The sequence below is a fragment of the Balaenoptera borealis genome, assembly GCF_965194805.1.
Source record: "Balaenoptera borealis genome assembly, chromosome: 16".
NCBI classification, from domain to species: domain Eukaryota; kingdom Metazoa; phylum Chordata; class Mammalia; order Artiodactyla; family Balaenopteridae; genus Balaenoptera; species Balaenoptera borealis.
In genome coordinates, this window is record NC_138872.1 from 87,207,857 (window position 1) to 87,235,549 (window position 27,693).

General features: G+C 65.6%; 1 protein-coding gene across 1 annotated transcript; it reads left to right on the forward strand.

Annotated features, from left to right (window-relative positions):
• Positions 1 to 27,654, forward strand: TTYH3 (tweety family member 3). Its single transcript, XM_082361666.1, has 14 exons — positions 1 to 352; positions 14,016 to 14,185; positions 14,395 to 14,506; positions 14,650 to 14,870; positions 15,168 to 15,263; positions 15,428 to 15,500; positions 15,773 to 15,848; positions 16,947 to 17,002; positions 17,743 to 17,835; positions 18,506 to 18,598; positions 19,323 to 19,459; positions 21,161 to 21,334; positions 21,923 to 21,998; positions 24,440 to 27,654. Exons 1-14 carry the CDS (start codon positions 230 to 232, stop codon positions 24,512 to 24,514), a joined length of 1,575 nt encoding a protein of 524 aa, XP_082217792.1. The 5' UTR covers positions 1 to 229; the 3' UTR covers positions 24,515 to 27,654.
• The last annotated feature ends 39 nt before the right edge of the window (positions 27,655 to 27,693 follow it).

Here is a 27,693-nt window from a genome sequence, read left to right on the forward strand (position 1 = left end):
GGCAGCGGCGGCGGCAGCGGCGGCGAACAAAGAGGCGGCGGGCGCGGGCGGCCGACCGGAGCCGAGCGCAGCCGAGCCGGGCCGAGCCGGGCCGAGCCGGGCCAGGCCGGACCCAGGAGCGCGCGGGCGATGCGGGAGGCCAGGCCGGGGTCGGCGGGCCCCTGATCCCTGCGCCCCAGGCCAACCAGGGAGCCCCGCGGCGGCCGCGCGCTCCAGCCGCCGGCCCGCCATGGCCGGGGTCAGCTACGCGGCGCCCTGGTGGGTGAGCCTCCTGCACCGGCTGCCCCACTTCGACCTGCACTGGGAGACCACCAGCAGCCAGTTCCGGCCCGAGGACACCGACTACCGGCAGGTGACGCGGGCCCCCTGGGTCGGGGGTCAGATCTCGGGTCACGGCCCCTCCATTCCGAGGGTCACGGCCCCCCTCCCTGCGGGTCACGATCCCCCTTCCGAGGGTCACGGCCCCCTCTTTCTTCAAGGTCTAAAGACTCCCTATCCCCCACCGACGGTCACGGCCCCCTCCTCCGCCGTGGGTCCTGAGCCCCCCTCCCCGAGGGTCATGGTCCCCTCCTCCTTGAGAGTCTAAAGGCTCTCCACCCTCCATGGAGGATTATGGCCCACTCCTCCTCGTGGGTCACAGCACCCGTTCTTCTGGAGAGCCTCCTGCTGGGTCACAGGTCTCACCTGCTTGAGAGTCTAAGGATCCCCCCGCCACCAATCCCGCATGGAGGGTCCACAGCCCTGCAGATTCTAGCCTTCTCTTCCGGAGCCACTAAGAGCCTCCTTTCTGGGGTTAGGAGGAGCCGCCTCCTTGCCCTCCATGGAGACCCCTCTGCCAGCTGTCAGTGCCTGACCAGGGGCGGCCTGGGGGTGTTGCCAGGCAGAGCTCCCTACCCAGAGGACCCAGGGCCCTGAGACCACAGCCGATGCCTGAGAACACTGGGTGAAGCCAGGTGGGGATTCCTTACCCCTCACCCCCAGCCGGGGAATCCCACTCACCGCCAAGCTTTTGGTGGGTGAGTGGTCTGGGTAGATGCCAGCCCTCCCTGGCTGGTAATGACCCCGTGCTGGGCGGCCAAGCTGTGGGATGTACACACAGTGCCTGCCCAGAGACCCGGCTGCCTGTAGTCCTGAGGGAGGGAGGGAGGCCTGGCCCCAGGGACGCCAGATTGGCCTCAGTCTGGAAGGCTGGAAAGGGGCTGCGCCTGGGCAGAGCTGGGGGGTGGCTCGGACCCTTCGCAGCCCTCTCCCCGAGTAACCAGACTGTACCAGTGGAGCCCTAGGTCTGGGGTCATGCCAAGCCCAAGCGCCACCCCTGCCACTGAGCCACTGCCGTTTGAGTGCAGGGCAGGGGACCCGGCTGTGGACATTTCCTTCCTGCCTGGGGATCCGGATTCCACACACCCAGTGACTGGGGTGCCTGGTCACCCAGAACCCCTCTGAGTTCCTCTTTGGTGATGAATGCAGAGCCCCAGGGTGGGGTGGGAACGACTTTGCTCGTAAGATGGCCTGGGAGTCCGGTATCCGTGGACCGTGTCACCCCTCTCCAGTTCAGAGCTCCTTCCTCTTTGGTCTCCCTTGTCCGGAGGTGGAGAACCGGAAGCACCCCAGCTCTGCAGGGGAACCTGCCGCCCCAGCCTCAGTGTTCACGTGGTGCCCGGTCCCCCAGCCCTGCTGATCTGTCTCTAAGCAGACTAGAAAGGGGGCTAGGGATTGGCCCATGCACACCCAGGGACAGCAGGATTCTTATAAAACCGGATGCCCGTGTTCTAGAAGCCCAGCCCTGGGGGGCTGACCAGTGTGAGGGCAACACCACTCCTCCGTGCACCCCAGGAACTTCACCCGGGGTGGCTCTGCCACACCTGTCCCCGGGGCCCTGCTTCCACAGAACAGGACAATGTACCTTACTTTAGCAAGTTCTCTGCCACTTGTCAGTTCTGAAGCTCCAGGGGTACCCGGGGTGTCTGTGACCCACGTGGAGCTTTCCTGCTGGCCCGTGGGCTGCCACCTGCCCATGCTGCCCACCACGGTTGAACTGGCTGCCATCCCTCCTGCCCTCCGAGGCGCCCGGACATGCGGTGGGAAGTGAGCGAGGGGCCAATGCCTGCGGCCCCTGCGGCCCGTGGAGGTGTCAGGAGTGGTGGCCAGGCCCCTCTCCGCTCAGCCCGGCCTCCCGCAGGGCCCTTTGCTCCTGAGAGGGCCCTGGTTTCTGCCGCGGGGGAGGTTCTGACTCACCCTCTCTCCTCCTCTCCCCGCGGAGCAGAATTAGCCGCTGAATAATTCACGGTGTGGAAAGCAGCCTGGCCCCCACCTCGCTGCTGGCTCAGGGCTGTGGAGCTAGCCGGACCTGGGAGTCGTCCTGCCCCTGCCCTCCTGTGCTGGTGCTTTTGGGCAAGCACTTGACCTCTCTGAGCCTTCACTGCCTCATTCCTGAATCTGGGCTGGTGCGCCTTCTTTGCAGGGCTGGTAGGGAGGTGAGGGCCCCATGCTCCTGCTCTGTGTTGGGTGTGCAGCCCAAAGAGCTCCCTTTCTGGGTGGGTGGGCGATGGTTTGGCGTGGGCCCTGGCCTAGGGCCTCTTCCTGCCTCCCCTGGGGGAGCATTCCTAGCTGTGGGGGGATGGCCGCCCTCATCCCGCTGGTGGGTGGTGGACCCCGTATCCTCCTGATTTGGGGCACCCCTCTTGGCCTGGGAGCCTGTCTGTGTCTGGCACCCACCTGGGCTGCAGGGGCCTAGCAGTCTTCTCCCCCCATGTGGGCTGGGCCCAGCTGGGGAGGGGCTTCTGCTTCCCAGGCCGCCCAGGGGAAAGGCGAGGCCTGATGCAGGAGTAGAGGGGTGGTATGGCCGGGGAGACCAGCTGTTGACCTTCGCTGTTTCCTGCCCCCACCACCCACTGCTGGGAGCCCGGTGAAACCCACTGGAAACCCCATGGGCCAGACCCTGTTTGGGGGTGCTGTTTGGGACTATCACTAGCCTTTTCTCACACAAATCTGGAAGATGAGGACAGTCGTCTCCATTGTACAGATTAGCAAACTGAGGCTTAAAGAGGAGATTGGCTGAGAATCACATAGCGAGTGGGTGGTAGGGCCGGAATCCTGCTTCAGGCCCCTTGCCTCTGCCCCCCTAGGAGCCAGAGTCAGCCTTGGGGGACAGGGGCTTCCTGAGTCCCCGATGGCTGGCCCCCTGCAGGGGATGTGACTGAGGGATTAGGTGCTGTTGGAGGCTGTTCTGTGGGCTCTCAGAGCCCTGGCCGGCCCTATGCTAGGGACTTGGAGCCTCTGCAAGACCAAGGATCGGGTTTTGCATCCTAAAGGCTTGTTATTTCTCTTGGCTCCGTATTCCTGAGGCCTCCACCCTGGAGAGGAGGGGCTCCCTGGCCGTGACTTCTGTCTCTTGGGGGCTCATGCTGTTTGCTGAATCGACAGACTGCAGGAGGGTGCTGCTGCGGGTTCTGTGGGGCCTGATGGGATCTGCGGGCTGGCAGGTGCTGGAAGGGGCAGAAGGCTTCCGGGGTCTGCTCTGTGCCGCCCCACCCCCGCACCTGCCTGCCTGGCTGCCGGCCTGGCTCGCCCGGGACTGGGCTATTGCCAGCGTGCCAGGAGCTCCCCAAACCTGGGGCAGCTGATGGCGGGATGCTCGCTTTACAGGGGAGGGGGCGCAGGCCCAGAGGAGGGAGGAGACTCCCTGGTGCTTGCATAGCCTGTGACCTGATGTGGCTTGAGGCCAATCTGTCCTCCATGGTGAAGGTCAGGGCTGTCATGGCTGCAGGCGGGGGGTGGGGGAGAGTCTCAGAGCCCTCTCCGCAGACCGGAGTGCGGGTGCCTGGCGCGGGGTGCCCAGCCTGGGCTCGAGTTCTGTAGCTTCCCACCTGTGTGACCTTGGGTGGGTCCATCCACCTCTCTGGGCTTCACCTGGGGGGGGATCTGCCCCCTTAACTCCTACCAGCCCTTCCCGACTCCCCCCTCCCAAGCCTCCCACACCCCTGGTGTCCTGAGGCAGAGGTCACACTCAGTCTCTGCCCTCAGTCTCTCTCGTTGTCGCTCACTGTCTCCACCAGTTAAGGGGAGACTGGAAGCTGTGAGCTGGAGGACAGTACAGCCTGGTATGGTGGTGCTGTGATCAGGTCAGGACTAGGCCTGCGGAAGTCCAACAGTCAGGGAAGGCTTCTTGTAGGAGGCGCTACCTTGCCTGCCGTGGAGGCGGTGAGCCAGGCTGTGAACGACCAGAAGGTGAGGACCTGCCTGGAGCTTGGCGTGCAGTGGGCACACCAGCTCACCTTCCACGTCAGCCCAGTGTGTGGGGCCCGTTTCCCATTAAAGCCCTGAGTGCTCGGATGTTCCCATCGAGACCCTAAAGATAAGACCGAGGTGGCTGTGCAGAGACCTTGTGGAAGAGGATTCTAGGCAGTGGGAACTGCCCATGCAAAGGTCCTGAGGCAGAGAGAAGCCTGGGCCTCAGCCCAAAATAAGGGAGTCCCTCTGGTCTGAACATGCTGCCTCAGAGCTGGGGAGTGCTCTGTGCCTGGGGTTGTGTGAGGCCAGCCTGGAAGGCCACTTAGGCAGGACCCACAGGAGCCAGTAGTCTCCTAGCAGAGACCACAGCGCCCTGGTTTAACACTGTGACTCAAGCAGGGTCAGCGTGTGCCTGTGAGTGAGGCTGGCTCCGTTGGCACCATCTCCACAATCAGGAGGAAATTCACTCTGGTTAAAAACAGCATTTATCGCCTCTCTTCTGGTTTATGAAAGTAAGACACATTCATGGAACACTTGGAAAATAGGAAAGAGTGTGGGGACAGGAAAAAAAAGTCCCTCTTGCTGGAGTCTGTCCATGCGCTTATACCTGGGGAGGGGTGCCACCTAAGACTAGAATTTGTCACCTGCTTTTAAACATCATGTCTTTTGGACCATGTCCTTGGTCCATGGTTCTTGGTGCTTGCCCAGCATCCCACGACACCGGTCAGGATTCTAAGGCTCCAAGTGACAGAAACGTGCCAAACGTAACAGAGCACACCGAGGGGCTGCGTGGAAGCTTCTAGAGCACACCCTGCGTGGACAGCAGCTGTGAGGGTGCAGGGGGGGCAGGGAAGCCCCCCGCTGGGCGAAATCAACTTTGTCAGTTTCGCTCTTAGCCGGTGTCCGGGCGCTGGGGAGAACCGACCGTCACGTGGCCCTTCGGCCGGGAGGTGAGGCTGCTGGCTGCCTCTGCCACCAGGTCTACACCCGCTGAGGGGCAGGTGTTGGGGCCAAACTCTTGCCTGGCGCTGGTGCGGGCTCTGCGCCGCCAGGCGCCATCTTTGGGCCTTTCTGGGGCTCCTGGTTTTCTCGGGTCTGAAGATGCGGTGACCAGCTCTGTCCCCAGCACTGTACTGCCCTGCCTGGGGGACAAAACAGCTGGGAGGGCACCTGTTTTGGCTCTGACCAGGGGCTCTTGGTCAGGCTCTGGGCTGGGTGCTCTGTGGCTCTGACCCCCAAGCTACAGCTGCTCTAGCGAAGAGGCTCATGGCGTTTGTTTTGTGAGCTGTTTGTTTCTGGGAAGCCAAACAGCAACACTACAGAAGTGAAACTGAGGGCCCTGGCCAGCCAGCATCAGTGGGCTGGGAGGCACGGACAGGCTCCAGCTCCAGCCCAGCGCTGCCCTGCCTGCGGCCACAGCCCCTGTGCGCTTTCCGAGTCTGGTCCCCCCCCAACAGGTGCTGGTGCAGGAAGGCTCAGAGGGTGCTGGCACCAGACCCCCACTGGCCAAGGCAGCTCTGCTGAGTCCTTGGCTGGCGAGGAAGAACCGAACCTGCAGCCCAGGGCCTGGATCACAGAGAGAGAAAGTGCCCCACGTGGCGCCCGAAGAACTGGGGCACGTGACAGAGGGCGGGTGCAGCAGGCCCCAGGAGCGCTTGGCTGTGCCCATTGCTGCCTCCTGGGATCTGCAGGGAGCCCACCCTAAGCCCTGTGCTGGGCCGGGACACACACACGGCCCCCAGGCGGCCCTCAGGGGCTTCCCAGGATCTTGCGGGGGGGGGGGGGGGGTGAGGACCCAGACCCCACGGCCCCCAGGCGGCCCTCAGGGGCTTCGCAGGATCTTGCAGGGGGTGAGGCCCCAGGCCCCACGGCCCCCAGGCGGCCCTCAGGGGCTTCGCAGGATCTTGCGGGGGGTGAGGACCCAGGCCCACGGTCGGGTTGCTGCAGCTCAGCGTGGCGAGGCTCTCGTGGCACACACCAGGCGGGCACTGTCGCCCAGAGCGGGGAGCCACACGCTGCCAGAGGTGGGGGGTACTCTGCAGAGGACCCCCGTGGCTAAGGTCCCAGGCCTGCCCGGGGGTCCCTGCTGCAGAGGGGATGCAGATGCCCCAGAATTGGGTCTGCCGCCTGCCCTGCTGGACTCCCGAGGGGCCCATGCACCGCGGACACCTGCTGAGGCAGCGGGTGCCCTTCGTGCCACGCACGGGGCTGTTGGAGGCTGCAGCGGGCCTCCAGGCCTCCAGCCCAGCGTCAGGGGCAGGGCAGGGCCCGCGCCCGGTGCCAGCTGGCCCTGAGGCTGCTCTGCTTCTTGTCCAGAGTCGGGGCAGGCGCCCGGTGTGCCCTCAGGGAGCAGGGCCAGGGGAGGGTTGAGCGACTTCCTGGGCTGGGCCTGGCGGAGCTGAGGGGTGCCGGGGTCTGCACGTGGGCTGGGCGGGCTGCCGGGGGGGCGCTGCCTCCCTTCACACTGCCCCCCACTCAGGGCCTGGGCTCTTCATGTGCCGCTGGGCTCCTGCACACACGCAGGCTGCAGCCCCCGCTTGGTGCGCCCCTCCCCCTCCTGGGAGGCGGCTGGCTGAGGCTGGGTCCCCTCAGAGGGGCAGGTGGGCTCTGAACGGTAGGTGTGCCAAGGGCGCTTGGTTTTGTCCGCAGCACCCTCTAGGGTCAGGCGTGTCCTGTGTTGGCCGAGGGCACGGGGTGAGGCCGGGCTGCCCAAAGCCTGAGTGGCCCCTTGCTTCTGCCTCTGAGAAGAGCGCCAGGCGCGGTGCCACTCTGCCCGGCTCCCCTGCTCCCCTGCTCTGGCCCCGTGCGCCCTGGGCTGGGTTCCTGACCGTTGCGAGGGGCCCTCCAGACTGCTGACCCCCGAGTCGGGTTGGGCTGTGCCCCCGGGTGGAGATGAGCCCTGGGCTGGGCTCTGGTCTGGATGATGATGTGACCGCCCGTCTGGTAGCTCCTGGCTACATCTGAGGTCTGTCGCGTGCGCCCGCAGGGGCGGCGGGGGGAGAGGCGCTTGCAGACAGGCTGGTGAAGAGCAGAGTTTTCTGGGTGTCATGCTGGGAGACGTGTTAGGGCACCGGGACCGAAATAGACACGCTCGCGGCTTCGAGGGCCGCGCCGGCGTCTCGTTCTCTGGTGTCTGCTCCCTCTGCCAGCAGGCGGGGCGCGGGCGGCGGGAGAGCGGGGCCTCGGTGTCCTTCCACGTGGCCCACAGGCCTGGAGGGCAGCAGGGAGTGCTGGGCCTGGGGGTGACCCACCAGAGCTTCTCTCTGGGGCTTCACCCAAGTCCCGCCTCGCCGGGCCTGTGTCCCGGTGATTCCTGGCGGGGCAGGGCGGGGTGTGCCCGTGAGGATGTGAGGCGCAGCTGGAGCGTGTCCGTGTGCAGCCTGGTGGCCTGGACCTAGGACCTCAGGGCGAGGGGACTTGGACAGACAGCTGGGCCCCTCCCGGGCTCCTGCATGCTGGCTGCTGGCTGTGCTTTCTCCAGGCATGGCCACGAGCTCACCATCATGGAATTCGTGAAACCCAAGCCTGGCTCGGTGGAAAATCTGTTCTTAATTTCTGGCCAGCATCTGGGAGCCACAGCCAAGTACGCTCGGGTGGGGAGCAGCGGCTGCACAACCGGCTCAGCTCCGCGGCCCTCAGCGCCCAGCCAGCCTGGCCCAGGAGGTGAGGGGCCTCTTCTGGAACTTTCCTCAGGAGGCCTGTGCTGGCTCACACCCTGTCTCCATTACTCAAGTGTGGGGGCCCTGGGTGTCCCTTCTGGCCCCAGGCCCCTGCCCTGGAGGATGGGTGCCACCCCTGCCCTGGGTGGTCTGGGGACCAACAAGGCCGTGTGTGTAACTTGGCTACAGTGGGTGCTGACGCAGAGGGCCGGCGCTGGGGGAGGGGGCGGTGCCACGTGGGGTGCATCCTTCCCGGCGGGAGACCCCAGACGTAGGAGCTGTGGCAGCAGCTCAGCCTGGTGCCCCTCCCCTTTCCTCTCCCAGGCCCAGGGCTCCAGCCAGGACATCTGTGGGTTCCTAGAGGGTGCCTTGGGGTGTGGGACCCTGCCAGCCTCCTGGACGCCCCGACCTGGTCTCTTCCTCTGGAGAAGGGCCTTTGGCAGCCCCCGGGCTGGGGTGGGCAAGCCCCAGAGGCACTGGAGGGGTCCATGGCTTCCCCCTTCCCACTCCACCCCTATCTACTGGAGCCCCCGCTCCGCTGTCAGGGGCTGCAGGCTCAGGCCTGACCCCTGCCTTGGTCACAGCTGCCGGGGCCCCCCAGGACGCAGGTCTGCAGCCTGGACCTGGTGCTGGGCCCTCACTCACACTGTCCCTCTCTGGGAGTGCCCTCCCCACACCTCACCATGCCCTGCTGGCACCCACCGACCCTGCGACGGCAGTTTAGGGCACCCCCTGAAGCTTCTGCACCCCTCCCCCGATCTCCCTGGTTCCCACAGTCTGTGCTTCCAGGCCCGCACTGCTGGGGTCTTGGGAGATGCCAGCCCACCAGGAGCTGTGTCTGCGGGTCCCATGCCCTCCCGTGCCCAGGGCCAGGCCTGGCACTGAGTATGGACACCGTGTGTGCTAATGGTCCTTGGTCTGGGGCCAGCTCCGGGCCGGAGGCCCTGTGCGTGGTGAATCCGGCCTGCTACTCCAGAGAGGCCGGTGTGACCAACGTGAGGACACAGGCGTGCGGGCTGGTGAGGTCCCAGGTCCCTGGCGGAATTTGGACTTGCCTCCTCTTTGGAGCCTTGCTCTTTACCAGCTGGCCAGGACACCACCCCCGGAGAGTTGGTACGGGGGGAGGGGGGCAGGGCCCGAGTGGCGGGGGGCAGCCCTTCTCCCGCTTTGGCAGGCACACAGCCCTCCCGAGTCCCTCTCATCCGCCCGGCAGCGGTGGGACCTCAGGCTGCGGTCACGCCCCCGGGCTGGGATCCCGGCCCCACCCCACTAGCACGTGACCTGGAGGAAGGGCCCGATCTCCCGGAGCCTACCCAAGTCACCCCTGGACTGCTGGTCCCAAGTCCCCCTGCCAGCGCGGGTGCCTGGGTGCACGTGATTTCCCACAAGGAGGCCCGCCACTGGGACGGCCGGGTGGCGGCAAGCGGCCTCTGGCGCTGTGCCTGGGGCAGCCATAGGCCCAGACGTCCCATCAGAACCTCCGTGAGGGTGTCCCGGTGGGGCGGTGTCTCCCCAGCCTGGCCGTGGGCTTGTGGTGGCCCGCAGAGGGGCTGAGTGGACAGGCCAGCTCTCGGGGTCAGTTGCTAACGGCGCGGCAGCGGCTCTGCCGGGAGGGGTGCGTGTTCAGCAGGCAGTGTGTCCGCGGTCCTGATGTGCTCCCCGCGTGTGGCGCGCTCCCTCGCAGGCTTCCGTTCCGCGTGCTGCCAGGACGCCTCGCTGGCGCTGCCTGTGCAGGCGACACGTGGAGGTGCTGCCCCAGGGTCATGCGTGGCCCTGCCGGCCCGGTGGCCTGGGGCCTCCTGGTGCAGCCCGAGCCGGCGCTGTGTGGTGCGCGCACCCGTGCGTTGACAGCCCACATCTGGGCTGTGCCGAAGGAGCGGAGCGGGCCAGCAGCTGGTCGTGGAGGGGACAGGCCTGCAGCCTCGTGCTGTCTCACGCTGTGGCCTCCCCGCTGCGATGGGGCTGAGCCTCTGCTGCACGGGCTTTTATCAGTAAGATGTGGTGACACACCATGGCCCTCCCCTTACAGGGCCGGCTGGATAACCCCCTTGTAGCCGGCAAGTCTGAGGCTGAGCTGGGGATCCGCCCGCCCTGTTGGGACCACCCACCTGCACAGGGAGCCCGCTGAGGCTCACGCAGAGACCACCTCTGCCCTCGGGCCCCTGTCCCTCGTCCCCTCGCTGGGGCTGGCAGGACTTGCTGGAGGCCAGGGACTTGTTGGGTCCCCTGCTAGGCCTCAGATGTGGGCCTGGGCCTGAACTGGACGGAGTGAGGCTTCAGACCCTGAGCTCTGGCCTATCAGGTGTTTCCAGAGCCGGTGGGGACTTTGGGGGCCTTAGGGCCTGGGGGGAGTGCGTGGACACAGGGCCGGGCCGGGCCTCCTCAGTGGTACATTCCACGGCAGGGGCTGCAGGGCCTTGGGAAGGGTGGGGTGGTCTAGGGCTGAGAAACAGCGGCCGTGGGGCCGGGAGGGGTGGGTGGACAGGGCCCCCCCAGCCCAGCGCACGTGTGTCCACGCCGAGTCCTCACGGCGCAGTGCTTGAGGCGCGCTCAGGGGGCGGGCGGCCAGCGCTGTGGCCCGCGGTCGGGATACAGGCCCCAGCGCCTTGTCTCGCCTGACTGAGTGCTGACATCACTTCCATCACAGACGGAAAATTCCATTTGGTCAGAGCCCAGATGCTGATCAAACATTTCCCATTCAGAAGGGACGCCGGGCTGTTGAAAGGGAAGGCGGGGCTGCCGCGGGAATGCCAGGGGAAGGCTGTTCTCTGGACCAGGGCAGAGGTCAGGCCAGGCCCCCCCGGGCCCCTGGGCGGGAGGAAGCAGCTGCCCGCTGCCGTGCGCCCCAGGCCTGGCTCCTGCCCCCACGTGGGCTCTGCTGGTCTGCAGCAGTGGGCTGGGACCCTGTGTCATCCAGGAGGAGAGTGCTGTCACCTCTCCAGGGGGCTGAGTGAGGCTGTCCGGGTGTAGGCCCCGCAGCCTGCCTTCTGGGGCTGTGCCAGGGGCCACGAGCAGCCCAGTGGGGTCCAGGTTTAAGGCTGGCCCCGTCCAGGAGGAAGCCGTCCTGCCAGAGAGCAAGCTGCCCCAGCCTGTCAGAGCTTGGGGTCGGGGGCAGGGGCCCCGTGTTTCTGAGTGTCCACTGTGGGCCAGGCCTCAGGGCCAGAGGAGGCACCACCCCAGCTACATTGATGAGCTCAGCGAGGCCTTTCCAGCACCCCCTAGGGGAGGTGTGGGCAGACAGACCCAGCGCTTAAATGGTGGAAATAGGGCCCTGTCCTCACAGTCAGGAAGGGCGTTCTGGAGCTGGGCAGACAGAACAGGAGGGGAGGGGGCGGAACCCCAGCTGCCCGGACGCCTGGCTTCCTGTGTGTTGGGCTAAAGGGGTGACATATAGCACGTGGGTCTCTGCCTGTCCTTGCCTTCAGGGAAGCCTCTGGAAGTCACTCTCCTGCCCTCAGGTACCCCTCCCGGAGGAGCCCCGGGACACACTCTCACCCTCAAGGCCCTGGACCTGGGGTTCCCCGGCGCTGGGCCTGCCTTGCGCCTGCCCGTCACTTGTTCAGCCTGTGAGGCAGGGGTGGGACGGGAGGCTCCTCCCCCAGGGCTGTGACTTTCAGGGCCCCCAGGCAGGTGGCCGTGCCTGCGTGTGAGGCTGCCCTCGGCTTGCTGACGCCTCTCCGCTCCCCGTTGCTGGCAGGGGTCCGATGCCCAGGTGCTTGGGAACCCCTCCCCGCCTGCCCCCCCGAGACCACAGAGCTTCCAGCCACAGGCTGCTGTTGGCGCTGCTGCTGGGAGCTCAGCGGTGGCAGCTTCACGTGCACGTGCGTGAGCGTCAGGATGTGTGTGTGAGTGTACGTGTGTGGGTGTGAGCATGTGAACACGTGTGGGCATGAATACGCGTGTGTGGGCGTGAACGTGCACACGCTCACTTTGTCCGTGAGCAATCTGGACTCCCCTGCAGCAGCTGGGACACCGGCTCCCTGTCCCCAGCCCACCCGGCTGCGTGGGTAGAGCTGGCCTGGGAGAGGCACCCCGAGGGCTCCCCACGGAGGCACTGTTCTAAGTCTTCACGGGTATTAGCTCATTTCATCTCACAGCAGCCCTGCTAGGTAAGGGAGTGACGCCACTGGCCCTGTTCTATACGCGGGGAAACTGAGGCACAGGGCCACTGACTCACGGTCACATCCTAGAGCCAGGCAAAGCCGCGTTCGAACCCCAGCCCTCTGGTTCCCCTCGAGACCAGCCGCCCCTCTGGGCTGGGCAGGAGCCACTCCCCCACACCTCTGTCCGGCAGCAGGCGGTTCTCGGCCTCCTGGTGGCGACACCCGGGGTGTCCCTCCCCTCGACCTCTGCTCCTGGGGGACTGGGCACCAGCAGGGACTGCAGCATCGCCATAAGCCGGCCCTTCTCCCACGTGACAGCTGGGAGGGACTGGGAAATGTCACATTCCCAGAAGAGGAAGCAGGGCCTGCGGGAGATGCACCGGCTCTCACGTGGCAGAGCTGGGAGCAGGCCAGGGGCCTCCCACGGCTGGCTGAAAAGAGCTACTGACAGGTTTCTGGGTTCGTGTTTTAATTATAAAGGTAGTACGGTTCGTGGTTTAGGAAAAAAAAAAAAAAAAGATAACCATAAAAGGAAAAAAGAAAAAAAAAGAACCCAACAGCAAAAAACAAACCAAATCAAAGCTGTAGGAGATCCAAGTGCGCCTGCCGGGTGCCCAGGCCTGGCACAGCGCCTTCTGGGCACTGGCAGCTGCGGTGGCCTCTGCCCAGAGTGCTCTTCCCTGACCTGCTGGGTGAGGATGTGCCCTTGCAGGCTTGCCCTGCTACTCCTGCCTGTTCTGCTTTTTCTGTTTTTCATGGCCCGGCTCACGTCCGGCAGGCCCCAGCCCCTGCCTCCTGCACCAGCCTGGCAGCCCCGAGGACAGGGGCTATGCCTGTTGGGTGCCTGCCAGGCCCTGGCACCTGACACGTTTCCCAGACGAGCGGTGAGCCCAGCTGTGCCCCACCCCGGCCTTGCCCCAGGTGCTAGGATCCTGCTTGGCCAGTGACGCTTATCTTACCTTCGTTCTCTCATCTGGTGCACGGGACTGGGTCGTCCTGGCGCCACCCGGGCGGTGGTCTAGGCCCGCGAGCTCTTTGACGAGCCCCGATGACCGTGTGAGCCCTGGCCTCGTGCGCTGCCAGGCTGGGTGGACTCAGGACCCCAGCGTGGGTGCCGCCTGCCCTGGGCCCGATTCCCCGGCTTCCTCACCCCAAGAGGGGTTTCCTTGAGGGGATGCGTGTAGATGCACTGATTTCAGCATCAGCTCCAAGCAAGCTGTGTTCCGCACGTGGGGGCGGGTGGGGGGGGATCGGGCAGGAGAGGAGGTGGCGCGAGGTGGGTGGGGTGGGCCTGCCGGCCTGAGGACCGTGGTAGGCGGGCTCCGGCTGGGGGAGGAGGGGCAGCGGTTGCTGCCGGCGCACGGCCGAGCTGGGGCTGGCGGACGGGCTCGCAGAGCCTCGGGGGCCAGGCTGGTGAATCGGGGCTCGTTGCTGGTGGAGATGTTCAGGCAGGCGTGTGGCGTGGTCTGACTGAGGATTTAGGGGCGCAGCCTGCAGGCGGGGGCGGCAGGGGCCCATCCACCCTTTGCCGCTGACCCGCGCGGAAGGGAGCGGCAGGGCCTGCGGCCGCTGTGCTTGGTCTCCAGCTCGTGCGTGTGAGGGCAGAGCCCACGAGGCGGTGCTGTTCCTCGCACCCTGGTGTTTGCTGTGGGGGGGGCGGGGCTTGTGGCCGACACTAGGCCCCTTAAGGTGAGTCCCCTCCCCCACGACTGGCGCCTGTCCCTCTGACGGCCCTTGATTTCCACCGGAGACCCCCTGCTGTGGCCTGGCTGGTGTCCCTGTGTGACCTCGGACAACCTCCCTCTCTCCCCCGCCCCGCCCCGCCACTGGCCTCGGAGTCCCCTCTGTGACGCGAGCACCCTGGGACCCCGACGAGGTGTGCCCTGGAGCCAGCACCCTGGGCCCGCTCCCTTCCCCCACCCAGCTGGTGGGCCAGGGTGGCCAGGTCCTGTCAGACCCTCCTGCCTGTGCAGAGCCAGGGCGGGGGTCCACACCTCCAGCACCACTTCCCAACCTCCCTTAGGCGCTGCTGCTGCTGGGGGCGGCCGCGCTGGCCTGCCTCGCCCTGGACCTCCTCTTCCTGCTCGTCTACTCCTTCTGGCTGTGCTGCCGGCGGCGCAAGAGCGAGGAGCACCTGGACGCCGACTGCTGCTGCACCGCCTGGTGCGTCATCATCGCCACTCTGGTCTGCAGGTGAGCGCGCGGGGCGGGCCGGGTGGGGGCGTGGCCAGCGAGAGGCGGGGCCAGACTGGGAGGGGCGGGCAGGATGGAGGGGTGACTGGGCCGAGAGGGAGAGGGGCCGGGTGGACCGGCCGGGGGAGGGGGCGGGGGCGGGGCAACTGGGGGCGGAGCGGGCCGGGGCTCCCAGGCCTGTGCCCTCAGGCGGTCCCGCCCTGTCCCAGCGCCGGTATCGCCGTGGGGTTCTACGGCAACGGGGAGACCAGTGACGGCATCCATCGGGCCACCTACTCGCTCCGCCACGCCAACCGCACGGTGGCGGGGGTCCAGGACCGCGTGAGTGGCCGCATGGGAGGGGGCCTCTCTTCCTGCCCCTAAACCGCGTGTGTGCGCGTGTGCCCCAGTGTGTGGGAGCGAGGCGTGGGCGTGTGTGGGGGCCGGCCCGTGACCCGGCTCACGCCACCCCGAACCTGGCGCAGGTGTGGGACACCGCAGCTGCCCTGAACCGCTCGGCGGAGCCCAGCTTGCAGAGCCTGGAGCGGCAGCTGGCCGCCCGGCCAGAGCCCCTGCGGGCGGTCCAGCGGCTGCAGGGCCTGCTCGAAACGCTGCTGGGCTACACGGCTGCCATCCCATTTTGGAGGAACCCAGCCGTGTCTCTGGAGGCGCTGGCCGAGCAAGTGGATCTCTATGACTGGTACAGGTGCGGCCCTCGCTCCTGCCTGCCCCGCTCGGTTCCCACTAGTCTCTGTGGGCCAGTCAGCGCCCAGCTCCCAGTGCCTGAGGTCTTTTGGGGCGAGGGGCTGGGGCCACTGGTGGTCACTGTGGCAGGAGTCCCCCGTGGGGACGTACGTTACAAGAGTGAGGGCAGTCTCCATATCCCAGGACTGCCTGTGGATGCTCCTCTGGGCTGCTTGCCTGGCTCTGCCCCAGCACCCCCTTTCTCCTGCCCTGGGATTGGGCCCCCTATGCCCGGCCCATGTGTACGCTCTGCCCCCAGGTGGCTTGGCTACTTGGGCCTGCTGCTGCTCGACGTGGCCATCTGCCTCCTGGTACTGGTCGGCCTCATCCGCAGCTCCAAGGGGATCCTGGTCGGGTGAGTCTGTGGGCCCTCGGGGCAGGGGGAGGGGGTGGGGCACCTGCAGCGCCATGTCCCCTGAGTCAGCCCTGTCCCACTCTCCTGTCTGCGGGTCCAGCCTGGCGTGGGGTGCAGCCCTCACCCCGGCCTGGAGGGTGCTGACTGACTCTCTTTGCCCCAAGGGTCTGCCTGCTGGGAGTCCTGGCCCTGATCATCAGCTGGGGCGCACTGGGCTTGGAGCTGGCCGTGTCTGTGGTAGGTGATGGAGAGGACAGGTGATCCCCGTCTGCTGGCCATGCACGGGGGGAGGGGTGGGGGATGCCACACTCATCGCCCCTCCCCTCTTCCCCTGGGGACCTGTCACGGGCACACAGCACGTCAGTCCCCGCCGCCCGCAGACTCACGCCACCTTCCTGAGCCAAACGCAGGCCCTGGGGGGCCAGGCTCCACCCCTGAGAGCTGAGGGGTCCGGGGCGGGGGGGCGCCCAGCTCAGTCATCCCATCCTCCTTGCCGGCACCCACCCCAGGGCTCCAGCGACTTCTGCGTGGACCCCGACACCTACGTGACCAGGATGGTGGAGGAGCGCTCAGTGCTGAGCGGGGGTGAGTCTGCGGTTGTGTCCCAGCAGTCCCAGCCACACGTGAGTGCCAGCTCCTGCCTGCGGGGCCACAGGCCGTCCGGGTCAGGCCTTGTGCTGGCTCCGTTGACAGGGGGCGAAAGTCAAGTGTGGGGCGTTCTTAAGTTTCCGACATAAGTTCCGTAGGAACCCAGATCTTGGCGGCCAAGTATGGGTGCGGCGCGGAGAGGCTGCCCTGGGCCGTGATGGACCTTACTCCTGGCCCCCATCGTGTGCTGGATCCCAGAGAGCCGCCAAGAAGGGACCCGAGAGCACAGGGCGGGGCGGTGGGGGGGCGGGTGTTAAGCAGTTGGGGTCCAAGCCTTCTTCCCCAGCTCTGGCTGGGCTTGAATCTCTTAGGTTTTCAAAATCAGAATTATAAGTGAATCCCCATCTCTGAACGTTGGACGCTGAATCAACACCTGTTTTAATGGGGATGCGCAGGCCACCTGCACGCCCCGGCTTCGTGCCCCCTCTTTGGGGTGACGTTCTGGCCTAAGAACTGTTCTGCCCAACTGGCCTGGGAGCAGATGCCCGCCCAGGTGACCTCTGACTCCTTGTCCACCCCCAGTGCCCTGTCTGCTGCTCCCCAGGGAGGGGAGATATGAGGCTGCCCCCCAAGAGAGAATTGTGCACCTTTCAGGGACATGGCTCAGAGCAGAAGGGCCTGGGCCCTGGCCCCAGGCTCCCTGGAGACCATGTCCCCCCTCACACCTGCACGCTCACAGATACAGACAGGTGCACACGTGTGAATGCACACACACATATGCAGATGTGTACATAGACACCCATGTGTGCAGACATACACGTGTTCACAGATATACCTACACACACGACATGCAGACACAGCCGTACATATGCAGATAGGTGCGCGCACATGTATATGTGCACACGTGCAGATACGTGCATACACATAAAAAATATATACAAGCAAGCACACGTATGTTCAGCATACACGCAGGTGTGGAGACACCCATACACACGTATACACAGACACGCACGTGTAGATACACATCACATGCAGACGCACACAGGCACACGCGGACGGCTGGAGTGGCTCAGCCGCCCTGACCTCTCTCCACAGACATCCTTCAGTACTACCTGGCCTGCTCGCCCCGCGCCGCCAACCCCTTCCAGCAGGTGAGAGCTCAGCTGCTCCGGCCCCGCAGAGCGTCTGGCCCCCCGGCCCCCGCCCCCAGGTGCCCACAGACTACGAGGCCCACTCTCACACCTCGTCAGGCCCCTGGGGCCCCAGGAGCTGTCGGGAGGCAGTTGGGCGAACGCCACGTTGACATTACTAACTGCCCCCGGGGTTACCACCCTGAGAGCCTCAGCACAAGCCTCTTGGGGTGGCCCGCTTAATGCCCCCGAACCCCTGGGACTCCTTTCATTTCTCAGGCTGCCCCAGCCACCCCTGTCGGGCAAAGCCGGTTGTGTGGCGGGTGTGGGAGGGGCCCAGGGATGCGCCGTGGAAGCAGGGGTCCTGCGCCTGCTCTGTGGAATGAGTGGATGGATGTTGTCACGATGCAGTTTGAAGGGAAGCCGTGTAGCCCACTGCCCGTCATCCCACGTAACTGTGTGGCCCTCCGGGGTCCTCAGGACTGTTTATCTGCTCTAAAGGCGCTGTATCTTCACTGTGTTGCCTCTGGGGTGTGTGGTCCTCCGGGGGCCAAGGAAAGGTGTCCCCCAGGCCCACAGAGCACAGTGCCAGGCACAGCCACCCCACCCCACGAGCTCGTGGCCTCTCAGGCTGGACGCCCCTTGGGCCGGCAGAAGCCGAAGGCCCTGGAGCTGGCGTGCGCGTGTGTGGGCGGGGACCTCGGGGAGGGGGAGACGGCTGCCCCGCCCCCGCTGGGATCAGCCGGCCTCTCTGTGAGCAGAAGCTGTCGGGCAGCCACAAGGCTCTGGTGGAGATGCAGGACGTGGTGGCGGAGCTCCTGAAGAGCGTCCCGCGGGAGCAGCCGGCCGCCAAGGTGAGGCGTTGTGGGTGTGGCCTGCGGAGCCCGCGGGATTCCTCTTCTCATCACGAAAGGGAGGTGGGGTGCGCACGCTGCTCAGGCTGCCTCCCGGGGACCTTGCTGGGGGGTCTGGCCCTCTCTCCCCCCTGCCATCCTTCCCTTCACGTCCCCGAGGGTTTTGGGTAGGTTTTACAATGCACACACACTCACACGCGTGCGCACACACACACATGCACACACACACACATGCACACACACACACACTATAGGACCAGTCTCACTCTGCACAGAGTATCTCGGACAATGTTTTGTCCCTTAAGATATCCTGAAAATTTCCGTTGTCTTAAACTGTTCCTTAAAACGTGACTTTTAAAAGAACCAGGCTCGTGTCAGGGGACACGTGGGCGTTTGCTGTCTCCCCCGTTGCAGTGAAGGCCCCGCCCCGGCGGCCGCGTTGGGCAGGCGCTGTGCGTCCCACTCTCCTCGCCGTCCTCCTCACATCCTCAGCAGCCCCCTGAGACCAGGGCACAGATGTGGGGGTCCCCCTTTCTCAAAGCCAGGGCCTGTGGTGGGACTGTGGGGGTCAAGGTCTCGACGGCAGGGTGTGGGGTGGAGGGAGGCCTGTGGCTGGTTCAGGACCCTTTCCGGAACGTTGTGCTGACCTTGCATGGTCCACGCCCTCCAGGACCCCCTGCTCCGTGTCCAGGAGGTGCTGAACGGCACGGAGGTGAACCTGCAGCACCTCACCGCCTTGGTGGACTGCCGCAGCCTGCACCTGGTGAGAGCTGTCTCCTAGAGCCGGCCCGTGGCTGGGCGGGCACGGGGAGCGGCAGGGAGCAGTGGGGAGCAGCTAGGAGCAGAGTGGGGGGAGGGGGAGCAGCTAGGGGAGGGGTGGGGGAGGGGAGCAGCTAGGGGAGGGGTGGGGGAGGGGAGCAGCTAGGAAGGGTGGGGGAGGGCAGGGGGAGGGGAGCAGCTAGGAGCAGAGTGGGGGGAGGGGGAGCAGCTAGGGGAGGGGTGGGGGAGGGGAGCAGCTAGGGGAGGGGTGGGGGAGGGGAGCAGCTAGGAGGGGGAGGGGAGCAGCTAGGGGAGGGGTGGGGGAGGGGAGCAGCTAGGTGGGGGAGGGGAGCAGCTAGGGGAGGGGTGGGGGAGGGGGAACAGCTAGGAGGGGGAGGGGAGCAGCTAGGGGAGGGGTGGGGGAGGGGAGCAGCTAGGTGGGGGAGGGGAGCAGCTATGAGGGGGAGGGGGAACAGCTAGGAGGGGGAGGGGAGCAGCTAGGGGAGGGGTGGGGGAGGGGAGCAGCTAGGAGGGGGAGGGGAACAGCTAGGAGGGGGAGGGGAGCAGCTAGGAGGGGGAGGGAGCAGTCACAGGGCCTCTGCCCAGCCTCGAGTCAGGGGCGGTGCAGGCTGCTGGGGGCTCCCTGTGCACACTCCATCTCACCCTGTGCTTCCCTGTCTCTCTCTCTCGGTGTCTGTGTCCCCGTCCCCATCCCCGCCTGCCCTCAGGACTACGTGCAGGCCCTCACAGGCTTCTGCTATGATGGCGTCGAGGGCCTCATCTACCTGGCTCTCTTCTCCTTTGTCACAGCCCTCATGTTCAGCTCCATCGTCTGCAGTGTCCCACACACCTGGCAGCAGAAGAGGTGAGGGGCTCAGGGAGGTCCTGGAACCTGCCCCAGGCCACACAGCACCGGGGCTGTGCCTTCTGGACACCCCATGTCATAGCCAAGAGACAGGGACGAAGGCCTCCTCACCTCTTGACACTCCCGGGGCCTCTGTAGCAACAGCCCAGAGGCGCTCCCGGTCCAGGCGACACTCTCGAGTCCGGAGCAGGCAGGGAGAACCGGGTCCCCTGCCTGCTGGTGCTGGCTCTGTGCCCACAGCCCTCCCCACTTCTGACTGGCTGGGCTCAGGATGTCTCATCCGTCCCCCCACCCCTGGGTGCAGGTGTGCAGTGCTGTTGAGGGGGGAGACCAGCTGACTGGGGGACTCAGAGCTTCCGCAGGGAGTGCCCCACATGGCCCTGGCCTCCGTGGCCCCCTCAGCTGGGTGACCAGGATGGCAGCTACCTCTCATGGGCCACTGTGTCTATCTTTGAAATGGTTGTCCTGGTGGCCCCTGCCTCAGTCTCCCCAGTCAGTACTGGATTGAATGGTACATGGGTATGCCAGGCCCGCCCTCCTTGAGCCCCTGTGGTGTGTCTCCCACACCCACCACTTCCCCTCCCATTTGGACTGTGGCTGTTTCTTGGTGGCCCAGCTTGTTTGGCAAGTAGCCCGGCTCAGATCTCTTCCTTTTGTCTGGACTTCTACTCTGTTATTTTCTGTTGGGATGTGTTGCTGCTAGCGGTGGCAGTAATGGCGACGATGATGCTAGTCACGGTGGTGGTGGAGGTGGTGGAGGTGGTGGAGGTGGTGGAGGTGGTGGAGGTGACACGGTGATTGTGATGCTGAAGATGGTGAGAATGGTGACGACAGTGGTACTCATGGGAGTGGTGATGGGGGCGGTAGTAAAGATGGCAGCTGTAGGGGAGTGGCTAAGAGCACATCCCTGGAACCTCATGGCCTGGATTCAGATCCCAGCTGTACCCTTGCTTATTGGGTGACCATAGGCAAGTCACTTAACCACTCTGGGCCTCAGTCTCCCTGCCTGTAGGATGGGGATTAGAAGAGTACATCCTCTTGGCGTGACGTGAACACTAGATGAACCACTGCATGCAAGCGCTCGGCCCTGGGCTTGGCTGGGAATTGGCACTTGGCCAGTTGCTGCTGCAGCCCCACCTGTCTCACTGCGAGGAGCACGGCGAAGGGACCCTCTGCTCCAGGCCACCCAGCCGGTGGTGGGGAGGTGGGACGTGAGCCCCAGCCTGGCTGGCCTGTACCCTCACCACCAGGCAGCCAGTCCCAAGTCCCATCCAGGCCAGGCAGCGTGTGAGGCACCACACACCAGAGCGCCAGAGGCCTGGCCTCACCCTGCAGCAACCGGGGTGGCGTGGAGGGCAGGGAGCCAGAGGGCAGCAGAGTCCGGAGGACCGGGCTCAGGCCCCCCAGGGGTGGGCTGGGACGCAGAGCCCAAGAGCACCCTGCTTTCCAGGCACCTGGCCCTCTGTGCTCCCCCAGGAGGGACCCTGTCCCTTTTTTTTGGTAGACAGTCGGTGTCCGTGTGTGAGGCTGAGGTGCAGGTTCCCTGGTGTCCCCGGGTGACTTACCCACAGTCCCATGGTGGGTAGGTGACAGAACCAGGATTGGAACCAGCTGTGTCTGCACAAGAGCCGACCCCCTGTGGGTCTCGTGGCTGGCTGCCTCACGTCAGGGCCTGAACCTGTGCTGGGTCCGTCCCTGCAGGGGCCCTGATGAGGATGGGGAGGAGGAGGCCGCCCCAGGGCCGAGGCAGGCACACGACAGCCTCTACCGCGTCCACATGCCCAGCTTGTACAGCTGCGGTAGCAGCTATGGCAGCGAGACCAGCATCCCGGCCGCGGCACACACTGTCAGCAACGCCCCGGTCACCGAGTACATGTGAGTGAGTCGTGCTGGGAGCGGGCGGGGCAGCCCAGGTTGGGACGGCAGACCCGAGCCCTGGGATAGGCTGTCTGGGACTCAGTGTGGCCGGCAGGCACGGCTGCCGTGGCTTGGAGTGGGGATGCAGCCCCACTGCAGGGAGCAGGGACTTGAGCTGCTGCAGTGGGGAGGGGGTGGGGCCTTGGATGGCGGAGGGGCCTCCCCGGGGGCTGTCCGGGCTCTGGGTGGGCTTGGCTTGCTGCTCCCACATGCCTGGGTCGAGGCCACAGGGAGGCCACTCTGTCAGATGGAGGGTCTGTGTTTCGTGCGGGGAATGACGTTGCCAAGGGCCCTGGGCCTGGCCACGTGGTGGGCAGGCAGCCGGCGGGGCCGGGCTGAGGCTGGCAGGTGGCCAGCATGGGCCTGCTCGGAGCCCTTCACTGTGTGCCGGGTTCCCGGGAGCCCAGGCCCTTGCTGGCGGGCAGTATGCAGAGTGCTGGGGAGGATGGATGGAGTCCTCCTAGCTCCAGAATGGGCCCTGTTGGCCCAGGGCTGGGACCGCCATGGCCAGTGGTCACTCACAGCCCCCTCTTCCTCTCACCTCAGGAGCCAGAATGCCAATTTCCAGAATCCCCGCTGTGAGAACACCCCTCTCATTGGGCGCGAGTCCCCGCCGCCTTCAGTAAGTCTTGGGGCCGGAGGGTGGGTAGGGGCCCCGCCCCGCCGCCTCGTGTCTGCTGTGGCCTCCACAGGCAGTGCAGGCCCTGCAGGCGGCCCCGAGCCTTCAGTGCCAGGGCTGAGGGTGGGTCCCAGCCAGGGCTCTCAGGCAGGCATCTGGCCTGTGTAGACGGGGCTGGGTGAGCTAACAAGCCCCTGCGAGGGCCCTTGCATCTCTTCCCACCCCAGCCCTGCTTCCTCTTCTTTTCCTCCCTCAACTTCCTGGACTCAACCCAGGTCTCGTCTCCTGGCTCTTCCATCTGTGCCTGGTGTCCCCTCTGGTCTTGGGAATGAGACACAGAAAAGGGGACAGGGTGGGAAAGGAGCTTGTAGAGAGGCTGGGGCCCCTGGAGGGCTTCCTGGAGGTGGTGGGCCTCAAGGAACAGGGCTAGAGAGGCTGAGGGCCACCTTGCTTCAGAAATACCCGCCCGCACGTGGGGTGGCCCCGTCGTGCCCTGCAGCACAGAGCCGGCCTGGGGTGCCCTGGCCTCGGACCTGGCCCTGGCCCAGGCTGTGCGGGTTCTCAGGCCGTGTCATGCTCGGGCCACCCTCCTGTCGGCACTCTGGTCTGCACCCAGGGCCTGCTGTGGGCCGGCCCTCACCCTGGCGTTGAGGCCACCCTCTCTCTCTCTTTCTCCCGCACTCCTCCCACCCCGGGCCCTCCTAGCGCTATCTGGCTGTCCTGGACTCTGGCGGCCACACGGGCTGGCAGTTTAAGCCCATGAACAGTGCCTGAACGCTGTGGTGGCTGTGTCCTCAGAGTGACAGGTACTGACCCACCTGGGTCCCCTGCCCTGCTCCGCCTGCGCACCCACACCTCCGTGCCTCACGCCCTTTGCTCACTGCTAGCCCATCGCCAGTGCTGGCTCGTCGGACAGGTCCCAGCGCTGTCTCGGCTCAGCGCCTACGGGGCCAGCTTGGGGCAGTGCAGGTGGGTGGGCTTTGTGGCCCCTAGCCCAGCCACAGAGACCCTGGCCCTGGGCTGTCACCCTCACATCAGGGGCAGTGAGCCCCTGCAGAGCCCCCTCTTCACCCCTGGCCCAGCTGCAGCTGGCCACTGCCCATCTGTCACCTCCCAGCGAGTCAGCCACCCGAACCCTTGTGCGCGTGCAGCCTGTGCCTGGCGCCCTGGGGTGCGCCAGCAGGCCCGGCCCTCGAAGGGCCGCCCCACGTGTCTGGAAGTGCACGCAGGTGCGTGCAGAGGGGCACGCAAGCCGCTGCGGCCCTCCTCACTCCGCGCCGCACGCCTGCTCGGGCTTGCCAGGGCTCTGGGCTGCTGCCCACCGTCCCCCGCCCCGTGCTGCATGTCCCTGGAGTGACATGGCTCCCAGCGCGCGCTCGTCCTTCTCTCAGGCCGCCTTTGTGGCCGCTGACGGGCGCTCACAGCCTTCTCCCTTCCAGGAGGCCTGGGGGGGCTCTCGGGGCCCAGGGGAGATCGTCTGTCCTGATCTGCACACTGTGCTGGGTGGCCTCGGGTTCGGAGCCCCCAGGGATTGCTGGGGGCTTGTGGCTGCGGGGTCAGCCTGCCAGGCTCCTTCCCACTGGCAACCCTTGGCACGTGCCTTGGCTTTTGTCCCCCGGATGGGCGTGTGGCCCCTTGCACACTGCTTGGTTTTAGCACACGTCTCTTCCACGTGTGTTCATTGTGAGCACACGTGCACATGCATGTGTATCAAGTGAGGCCTTCATGCTTCAGGTTGGACAAGAGTGGCCGATATGTGCTGGCTGTCCCCGTCCCCAGCTGCCTTTGTCCCTGCGTCCGTGACCCACAAGGAACCCACAGTTTGGTTCCCATCCGAGTGGGTGGCAGCGTCACCCCAGCCTGAGGGGCCTTTGTGGCTTCGGGGTCCCTGGGGGGACGGGGCAGAGCAGCTGTGGAGCCTCCTCACTCCTGTGACCTGTGGTGCCTGCCGCTCTGGGCCCTTGGGGACTGTCTGTGCCTTGGACACAGCCTGAGCCCACACACTCCTTCTGGCCGCCCAGCCAGGATCCCGCAGTGGGGGGAGGAGGCATGTCGGGTGCAGTGGGGAGCCTCCAAGCTCTGGTTCTTGCTGCGGGCAGAGTGCTGCCTGGCCTAATGCCACATGCCCAAGTCGGCAGCAGGGGCTGCTGTGCTCATCTCACTGGGTGAGGACGCTGGTCCCCGCCCTGAGCCTGGGGAGTGGGCGGCCAGACCTCTGTCCCCCTGGGGCTGTCACTGCCCCCAGCCCCGGCCAGGGCTCAGGAGTCCAGGCCCTGGACCAGCTGGCCCCTCCCAGAGCCCCTTCTCCCAGGGCTCTGTCAGCTGTGCCACTGTGTGGTCTGCCCCATCCCACCCCGGGGTGCTCCGGCTCACCCCATGGAGGCCCCTGCCCCGCTGTGCCAGTGCCCGCTGACCACCTGCCCCCTCCCCTTGTCTCCCTGCAGTACACTTCCAGCATGAGAGCCAAGTACCTCGCCACGAGCCAGCCTCGCCCCAACTCCAGCAGCAGCGGGCACTAGACCGCCCGACAGCCACCCGCCCCACGTGCCAATCGCCCCGCTCCTCCCCGTGCCAGCCTTGCTGCTTACACCCGCGGCTGCCTGCCGCACCCTCCGCACCTACCCCGGGCCTGCTGCCGGCGCCTCTGTGGCCACTCGCCCCTCTCCTCCCCTTCCTGCAGGGGCACGGAGATGCCTGGCAGGCTCCTGCTGGTGGCGATGCAGGGGCTCTGGGCCCGCACCCTCTCCTCGGGTCACACGCCTGGACACCTGGGGGTGCTGCTAGCGACGCCCGGGCCCTCCTGGCCCCCAGCCCCCCGCCCCTCTGCCTCCGAGGATTCGGGGATTTGCAGAGCCCTGCGCTGGGCCAGATGCGTCGTGCTGGTGCTGCCCCTGCGGACGCCTGCAGTCTCCTCGGCCGGCAGCTCCCCCCCCCCCGCCCCGACGCTTCTGTGCCTCACCTCTTAGTTCGTAGGCAGCACGCCGCTGCCCTGTGTGCTGGGCATCTGGAGGGGCGGCCGTGCGGACCCGCCCGCCTGCTTGTCTCCCACGCGTGGAGACCCTCTTGTGGCGCCTTCACGTGCCTCTGCATCGTCTATAACTCCTTCCTTCCCTCGCCCCCCACCCCCCCCAGGCTCTCTGCATCGGGTCCCCGCTTTCTCTGCTTCCCTCCCAGCAGCGCTCTCTCCCTCAGCACCCACCCAGCCTGTGGCACCCAGCCCTCCCTGGCGGCAGGAGACAGCAGGTGCCATGCGGAGCCCAGGCTGCTCATCGAGTGCTGGCCGCCCTCTTGGTGCCAAGACCCCCTCCCCCACCCCAGAGACTTGACAGCTTCATCCGGTTCGTTTTTTGCACTAACCACATTTGTCATCTCTAGGGCAGGCGGGGTGGCAGGCCGAGTGGCACCCCCTTTTCGGTTCCCTTTCCATCCAGGACAGGCACAGTGTCCCAGAGCCGGCTGGGGGGCTGGACCCGAGCTGGCTGTGAATGTGCCCTCGGCCCCTGCTGCCCCTCTTGGGACTAACCACTGACCTCACTCCAGCCTCCGAGAGAGAGCACCCCTGGCCAACCCAAAGCCCGCAAGTGTGACGCCGAGTCCAGGCCGGAGTTGAGTCCCAGGATAGCCGGCTGGGAGTCGGGCTGGAGAAGGTGTTTCTTCTCGTGGCGCTGCTGGGGGGTGTCGAAGACAGAGGCAGCCCAAGGGCCTGGAGACCCCTCCCTGGGCAGGCGCTGCGCCAGGGGACCGTGTCCTCAGGAATGAATGTCCCTTGGGCTGTAGGACTGAGGTCCCTGTGGCCTCAGTCTCTCTACCTGTGAAGTGGGAACAAGGCTTCCCTAAGGTGCTTTTGGCTTAGTGTACAATGTTTGCTGTGTTTCCTGCCGCAGATGGGGGTGCTACCCCCAAATCAAGTTGGGAAGTCCCCTGCCAGTCCCAGCCCTGCCCAGCCAGCCTGAAGCAAGAGAGGCCAGGTGCAGGCTCTGCCCTGTGTCAGTCCAGGGGCAGCAGAGGGCCACTTGGCAGCCACACGAGGGCCCAGGCCGGGGCAGACAGCAGCCGGCCCGGCAGTTTACAGACATGGGGGGCTCTTTCTCCCAGAGCGGCAGGGCACCCCTTCCCTAGGGTGGCCTGGAAGAGACCACCTTCCTCTGTGATCCCTTCTTTGTGCTGGTATCTGGGACCAAAAGCGTGGGTGGGCCTGGGACTAGGTCACGTCTCCCCCGCTCCTGGGGCAGCCTCTGCCCTGGATGGGGTTGGGGGAGTGAGTGGGCAAACACGGGGGTGCCCCAGGTGGGCCTAAGGGCCCGCAGCCTCGCATCTGAGCCCTTGCACACGGCCAAACCTCACTGAAAGGCACCTTGTGCTCCAGGTCCCCCGCTGTTCTGGGCGCGCGCGCACACACACACACACACACACACACACACACACACACAGCGGTGCCACAGCCCAACCGACCAGTTTTTCTCTGGCCTCCACCGCCTGGGCGAAGCATTCCTGCTCGGCCTCGGATCAGAGGGGAGGCGCCGGCTGTGCTGCCTAGGGCGCCGCTCGGAAGCACAAAAGGCCGCCCGGCCGGCAGGGCCGCCGAAATGTGAATGTACATAGCGTGAGAGCTGGGCGCCGCGCACCTGCGCCGCTCGGGGCCCCTCCGTGCGTGCGTCGTGTGCGTGTCTGCCCGCCCATTTGTGACTCCGCCCAGTTCCTTCTACTCACTGAGGCGGAAGAAAGGAAAACGGAGGAGGTTAAAAGGGGTGCAAGACCAAGCCTCGGTCCTGGAGGAGGAGCGCATCCCGCCCTTGGTTTTCTTTTTGCTCAAGTTTTCAGGCCGTTTCCTAACCAGTCCCGTCCCGGTGACTTACCCGCATCCGCTCCCACCCCTGCACCTGTGATTCTTGCCCCTCGCAGGCCCTGCAGCATCTTGGGCGGTGGTCCTCTACCACGTGGATGGGAGGGAGAGGCCCTGAGGCCCCTGACGAGCTAGGCGGGCAGGAGGGGTTCCAGTCCGGTCTCTCGCCGATGGGGCTCCTTGTGCAGATGCACGCCCCCCCCCCAGCTCCCCTGGCCTGGTGCGGTAGGGCCTGATGGGAAGCCCTGATCCTATAATGCCCCTCCACACCCACCCCATCTCACTATGCAATCCCAGTCCAAGCTCCATTCCCTCCCTACCCCAGGACCCCCGCCCAGCCCGGGAGGGGTGCGTGGGTGGCAGCCCCAAATGGGGGGACGAGCGGGGACCAGGGCCTCTTGTGCGGGCTTTTTTTTTTTTTTTTTTTTTAACCATAATGGTTGTGTGCCGCACCACTTTATATTTGTTACATATAATATATCTCTCAAAGTAATTTTGTTAAGACTCCCCCTCCCAGGTTTCTCTCCTGGCCCTTGCATCCCACCCACAAGGTGATTTAGCGTCCTGAGCGGGGAACTGAGGCCTGAACCGCTTGGCATTCTCCAACTTCCGTAGGGCCATGGCTGTATGTGCTGTCGCTGTGTTTCTGGGTTTTTCTGTTTGTTTTTGTTTTTTTAACTGGGTTTGGGGTTTGATTTTTATTTCTCTGGGGGCTTTATTTTTCTTGGCAAATACTAAAGATCTCGTCAATGTAATTTCTGTGGTTTCTATTCAGCTTGGGTTTCATGTTTTAAAATAAACAAATTTTAAAAAACAGGCCTCTTTTCCTGAGTTGTTTTGGCTCTCGCCCAAGTC

Coding starts and splice junctions, on each gene's coding strand:
- TTYH3 (XM_082361666.1), top strand. CDS start 230: ATGGCCGGGGTCAGCTACGCGGCGCCCTGGTGGGTGAGCCTCCTGCAC. Junction 15,264..15,427: donor TCCAAGGGGATCCTGGTCGG/GTGAGTCTGTGG, acceptor CTTTGCCCCAAG/GGTCTGCCTGCTGGGAGTCC. Junction 15,501..15,772: donor TGGAGCTGGCCGTGTCTGTG/GTAGGTGATGGA, acceptor CACCCACCCCAG/GGCTCCAGCGACTTCTGCGT.